The following is a 6,820-nucleotide window of genomic DNA, read 5'->3' on the forward strand; positions in this document are numbered from 1 at the left end:
TTTTCCCAGACATATTAAAATAGACAGAAAGCATGCAAGAGCGAATCTGCCAAATTCAACTCCAAATTAGAACCAAAACCATTGCGTTTCTACTGTGTGTAACAACAGAATATAACCTACACAACAGAGTCCTTCCAGTTAGGATTCCCCAAACAGAGTATAGATCATCCTTTCTAAGCAGGGGCATCGGTCAGTTCCCACCCCCAGTGCCCTGATACATAAGCTGAGCCGAGCACTGAGTTGTTTAGACCTGGAAACACTTCTCCACCTCAAGCTGCCCGGAGACTGATCCAGTTGCAAGCCATTGCCAAGATGCTCTTTAGAAATCTAATTATCTCCACAGAAGCGAAAGACCCTTTATGCCACAGATATTTCATCCAGTAAACCCTGAATCAAACTCTCACTTACTATAGAGTAACTAAATTTCTTAGTCACAGTCTGTAAAGTACTGTCGTATTTTTTCACGTTGGTGCTACCTGTATCAAACGATGCCGGCTTCGATCGTCTGAGGACTATGGCTGCGAGGAACTGAAGGGATTTTTTTCTTGATGCCAGCTCAAAGACAGACTGTTCAGTAACATGATGAAATATTTCTTACCTTCTTGTTCAATTCTTTCCTATCCTTATTTCTTTTTTTAATCATATTCCAGCTTTGCCTGACCCAACAAGTTTACTTCTGAGCACAAAACATCAGGATAGTTTTACGGGTAAGTTTATTTGATTAATATCCTAGAAACAAGTACCGTTATGCTCCAAAATGAACTTAAGTGGAAAAGAGATCTTCTCTTAATCCGAAGCACCTACAAAGTCAATAGCTGTCCAGAGCTGGAATTGTGAAGAAAATTATCAGCCCTCAAAAAAAATTTCAATTCCATCTCAGTCCCCTAAAAAAATAATTATCAGATGTTTCCAGAACTGGGGCTTGGGATGCCGGGTCATCTTCCATTTGAAGGTTTAGAATACAAATACAGGGAGAAGTTGAATAAAACAGAAAGTAATCATGTAAAATTTTAAAATATAAATCAGATACAAGAAGAAAAAGACTGCCATTTCAGACAGGAAAGAACTAAGGGAAGAGAAGGAAACCTCCATACTTACATAATTAACAAAGTACTGGCAATTTCAGCAGTGAGGAACAAACCTGGACTCATAAAGCAGGACCCTGCCTAAACCTCGGGCAGTTTGCAGGGTTTTCCTCAAAACCAGGCTGGATTAGGCACTGTACAGCCCATTAGATTCGACCTAATGCTAACCATAATGTTAATGGATAATGATATTCTACAAGAAACAAAAATAGTTCGGTGTTGGATTTTATAGGTCATGAGAATTAACTGTAAGCAGCAAGCACAATAGCAAAGAGAAATTACTGAGGAAGAATTATTCCAACACTTATATTAAAATATTTACGTAGTCACCAGAGCCAGAAAACGCTCCATCCCGACGCTTTCCCTCCCATACGTTGTCAGCTCAGTTGCTGCGAGCAAATTAACAGTGATGTACAATGCCCTGTATTATTATCCAGCGGAAAACAGCAGTCCCAATTTGAATCTTGTGGACTGAAGCACAGGAGAAGAAGAATGCTTCATTTCATTGCCTACACGTTCTCCTCCTCCATTCACACGAATGTCCTGCAGCATCCTCGCTCTCGCTTTCTCACACACATGCACACTCAGCCCAATCTTTTGATGACCCCCCTCTTTTTGTAACGTGTGGATGGTCGGGCACTGCACTATTATGCCTTTGTCCCATTTTTGGCACGTTACCCAGTAATTCTCTTGTTTCTTCCACATCATGATGCTTTTAGTAGTATGATTTCCAAGCACTGGAAAGAAATTTGTGGTTCGGATCAAAATTATGCAACTGGTTTAAAAAATGTTGGGGGGGGGGGGGGGGGACGGGAACAAAAAGATGCATATACAAAAGATATTCCCTTAGCATCAAAACTTTAGGAATTGCATTTCAGAACTTCTCTCAGCCATAAGAGTGTGTGCACATGTGCATGCGTGTGTGTGTTACAGAGCTTCAGGGGAAGTTGAGATACATGGTTGAATCAGGGAAGCCCGTATATAAGAAAAAAAATGCTTTTTTTCTTATTTGCAATAACCACAAAAGTTAGCAACGCTGTTTCTTATCTCTTTCCTACCACTGCCTTTCTCTCATGCTTCTTTTTTCTGTTTGTCGCTCATTGCTCATTCACTGGAAAGCAGCCTCCGCTTTCTGTCCCGCTCTGCTCCTGGGCTCAGCAAGAAGTCCCAGCACAACTCAGTGTTGGAACATCTTTGCCAGCTACTGCATGTTGCAAGCTGTATGTCAGAAGAAGGTAAGTTTGGGCTAGGGACCCACTTTCACAAGTAATTCCTTCATCCGTTTAAGTGACAAAGAGAAGAAAAGTTCAAACTGCAAGAACCCATACAGTATCTGACCATTATTTGAATTACCGCACTGCCTGAAGCCTCCACCACATTACGCCCTAAAAATAACCAATTTAGCCACGAGTTTACACTACAGTAAAGCGCACGCCACCTTTTTTACCTTCCTAATTTACCTTCCTAATTTTACCTTACCTACCTATTCCTTTTCCTAACCAAATTTTAGATAGCTTGCTCTAGCATCCAGCATTACCCAGAAAAAGAACACGTACCAGTATGTGTTATACCCAGGACAATTTCCAGATGCAGAGACCAATCGCTGCGGGAAGAACATAAAATAGTGACCTCTAATTTCTTTTTTTTTTTCCCCTACAGGGAAATAGAATTTCTTGCTGAATGCAGACAGCAGGAAAATTATCAGGAAGAACATCATAACGGGGTGTATGAGGTAGACTTCCTACTCTGCAGAAACGAGCAAGGTGTCCTCCCAGCAAGCAGTGCGTAATGAAATGCAAATACTGTGCTTCCATCTAGAGGAGTAGGTGGGCAATTTATTTCCAAATATGAACTGAGGAACCCCCATTGCTCCTGTATCGACCTTGGTCTGTTCATCTGGAACACTCTGTGCTTATCAATTTGGGTTCACGAATATGACACAGTAGCTGACTTTAGATACGCGTATTATAGCTGTCTACGCCTCGTCTCAGCAAGTGTGAGGACAGAACACCACCGGCCCCGTGTCTTCCTTTCAGTGGTGTTTTCCACAGCAAAACACTACCAGAAGCATGTGCTCGTGGAGTTTCCTTCCCATACCATCCCTCCTGGAGATGACAAGGGACTGAATTGCAATCCTGCCTTTAAAGACGACCTACAATATTTCCACATACAGAGTCCGATGCTTCCTGAAGAGACCAGGACATACGGGATATCAGAGATATTTAGCAGAGTGAGAGAGCCCTTAGGACTCCTCCTGCCTCTCCAGCTTCTCCCACGAGCGCACCTCATCTCCTGTGCCTGGTCTGGGACATCCTTAAGCGGGCGTTTCACAAAGAGGCCACTGCACTGGCCGCACGCCGAGCAAGTGGGGCTTGATGGGCAATAAAGACGCCTTCTCGCCATCCAGACATTAAAAGCTGACTGGAATTGGCAACAGAAAAACACCTTTCAGGGAAAAAAAAAAAATCCCACTCTCAAAGAATTAGTATAGGGATAGGAAGCCCCAATCTGTCTTTTCCTCTTTAATTGACAGCGAGAATGTCATGTGCAGTACGAGATGTGGGCATCGCCCATCATCTTGTTCATGTAGGCAAGTACTGAGGAGAGAAAATCACCCCTCCACCTCACAGTTTTTGTTCCCAGCTCCAGTAACGTATCTTTAATATTTCTCTGATTCACCTCTGATGAATCACAACCTGGTTTTGGTTGGTTTTGGTTTGTTTTTTTTTTTTTACTTTAGCTACTTTCTATCATTGTCAAACGTTCTGCCTCAGTAGGAACTTCAAGACTGAAAACAGTATGTATAAAGCATAAAATAATTTTATAACATACTGCCAAAAATGATGAGTAATTAGCACTGACTTTTTCAAAGACTAGTCACTCTAGAAGTGCCGAGACCCAATCAACTCCTGCACTAGTATATTGTACTAACCCTTTACCTTTACTGCAATTACACATTCTGCAAGGATTTTCCCTCTGGTTTGCAAGAAGGTTAACGGCAGATTGTATGTCTTGGATAAGACGGTGCCTCAACAAAATTACATTAAAAATAAACACCCACCTTTTCCATGTCATCCCAGTTAGTGATGATTCCATGCTCAATGGGATACTTCAGTGTCAGGATCCCTCTTTTACTTTGTGCTTCATCCCCTACATAGCTGTCTTTTTGACCCATTCCAACCATAACACCCTGCAAAGTACATTATTCTAATATTAGTGCAGTATATCATGCACATTAGAGAGAGAATATCGTTTTTAAGTTAAAGCTTAATATCGTACCCGCTACTGCTACTGCCATTCTAGAACGTACCCCCCAAAACGTGCAAGGAACTAAAATGTGAGTTTATCGGTAACCACCGACTCTGCACTAACTCCCCCGTCAACCCCCCGGGAAGGGCAAGGCAGCTTCAAAGAGGAAGGAAGGTCTCTCACGCTCGGTGCGACTAATGCCCGTGCAGGAGCCCAGCCAAGGCAGGCATCAGCAAACGCGTGGTTCTCCACAAGGGACGGGTCCCTTGTCATTGCACAGAGGAATAAAGGGAAGGAATTACAGGTGAAAAAGATACAGTCTCCCCAGATTTACTTTATATATTTGGTTGCCCTTTCTGTCTAGGCAGTTCCACTACTGCCTTTAAGAGATCCCTCTTTGCTGGAAGTGAAATGGTTTTGAAAAACACACGTTTTGCAAAAAAGCATTAATGTATATAAGACAGAGACAGGTTTTCTAAAAGAAGACTCACTTATTAAATAATAGTTTTACTAAGTTTATCACGTTTGCATTAGGAAGCCTATCATGATTGCCCCAAATAATGTAACAACATACGAGGTAAAATATTATTCATCAGCTAGCATAAAAAGATTTAATTTTTCTCATGGATTCATTAATTCCATGGATTCGTTAATACAGCTGCTGAGCTGCTTAACTGTGCAAAATTACATGCCAAAAGCCAATGAACAATTTGAGAGGTTAAAGAGTGGACGTTTTCAGCAACTGATATTCAACTTCAGCAATTCATAGAGGTGTTCAAAACGCATTCCTTAAAATGCTTAGTATTCTGCGCCTGTCAAACCAGGCTTATTTAGCTCAGCAAAAGACCACATAAGACTTCAGGGAAGGGTTTTTATAGCCCAGAAAATTAAAATCTGACTCAGATATTTAAAAAAATGAACAAAAATCTGCATCTTCTATTTCTAAAGGAACTGTTAGAAAACTAATTAAGCAGAAAGACCCTTTCTAAGGTCAAGAAAAGCCACATTTATCCTTTCCAGTCCTGTTTGAGTTGAGAAAGTGATGTGCTAGAGACCTTTTTTGGAAGTTTATTGGGCCACACTTTTGCTTAATGGAACAATAAGAGGAACTTATCGCTATTATTCATTTGGTTTCTCATGCTAGAAATGTTCTGCCTATCTTTTTTCTTTGTATTAATACAGCAAGTATTAATTCATCCAGCAAGTTGGGTGGGTTTTTTTTCCCATAAGACACCTTAATATCATTAAAACACTTATGTTCTTTTAGAGTCAACATTTTATGGCTGAAGAACACCTTTTCCAAAGGATCAATAAGTTTACCTCGTAGTATTAAAGACGTGCAGCTCAATCCTCCAGTTCTTAGCAAGCTAAACTACAAAGGCCGATGGGAGTTTTGCCTGAATAAATCCGATGCTTTATCGCCGCCATACCTAAAGTCTCAAAAAACCCCACAAAAAAACCAAAACCAACCCAAAACTACCCAAACCAGACAGCACTTCCATTTCGGTACCAACTGACCTGATGTCGAGGACGTCCAACGATGGATGGAAATACAGCTCTTGGGGCATCGTCTCCTGCAAACCCAGCTTTGCAAAGCCCAGAACCATTGTCACATACAAGGGCAGTGGTTTCATCGTCATCGCACATAGTGCCTCACAATTTTGGCTGCAAAAGTAATTTGGAGGGGAAGGAGATGGAAGGGAATAGGACAGAAGCAACTGTCCATCATTTAGAGAGCAAACTGCTGTAGAAAGTCATTTTGGAAAAGAATAAACCTAAACAGCAAAGCCTATGCTAAAGCCCCAGTCTTGCAAAGCACGTTAAGTATCTACATAAATTTCAGCTTGAACAGGTTTTACTGAAACAAATTAATCGGGACATTCAGCTTTTGTTTCCAAAAGGGAAATCTCCCCTGCTGTAGCCTCAAAGGGTCCTGTGATATTCTGTTAATTGGCCTTGTGACCATGGGACAAGTTCAGCTAGAGGATACACATTCAGCTCTACTTGGACTTAAGCAAGCATAACCCCGTCTCTTCCAAGGCTGAATTATCTTCTAGAAATTTCATTTGTTAAAAATGAATTGATCATATGCACCTACCAGTTATAACATTAGTAGTTAGATGGTAAAACAACTAAAAATAAACTACACAAAAAAGTTTCAGGGAAGCGTTTGCTGTGTGGTTTTAAGTGACAGCTCCTCTGTAATGTGAAGTGCTCACTACAGGACCTATCCCATATTTGTAAGCGGTAAACACCTTATCAAAGTGGTTATTCTGGGAAACAGAACAAGAGGCAGCTGGCACAACCGCCCAGGAACAACTCGACTTCAGCAGTTGGCCAACACATCAGACGCAGTCCTGAACTCATTGAAATTCATGGCAAAACTCCCACCGAGGGAGGGCCTGAATTTCACCAAGACTTCTGTTTCGGATTCCTTGGTTATTTTTAGGACTGTACGATTGCCTCTTTAGGCAGTCAAGGAGAGG

General features: G+C 41.4%; 1 protein-coding gene across 1 annotated transcript in view; it reads right to left on the reverse strand.

Moving 5' to 3' along the window:
* Nucleotides 1-6,479, reverse strand: part of LOC103904992 (actin, alpha skeletal muscle B) — a 14,998-nt gene extending 8,519 nt beyond the window's left edge. The window contains exons 1-3 of the mRNA XM_009286563.2: nt 6,433-6,479; nt 5,853-5,999; nt 4,147-4,275 (exon numbers count right to left, since the gene is read on the reverse strand). Of these exons, the coding sequence (XP_009284838.1) occupies nt 4,147-4,275; nt 5,853-5,981 (258 nt within the window). The 5' untranslated portion in view covers nt 5,982-5,999; nt 6,433-6,479. The remainder of the gene's footprint in view (nt 1-4,146; nt 4,276-5,852; nt 6,000-6,432) is intronic.
* Between the last annotated feature and the right edge of the window lie 341 nt (nt 6,480-6,820).

Source organism: Aptenodytes forsteri, unplaced genomic scaffold (assembly GCF_000699145.1).
Source record: "Aptenodytes forsteri isolate BGI_AS27 unplaced genomic scaffold, ASM69914v1 Scaffold252, whole genome shotgun sequence".
Taxonomy (NCBI): domain Eukaryota; kingdom Metazoa; phylum Chordata; class Aves; order Sphenisciformes; family Spheniscidae; genus Aptenodytes; species Aptenodytes forsteri.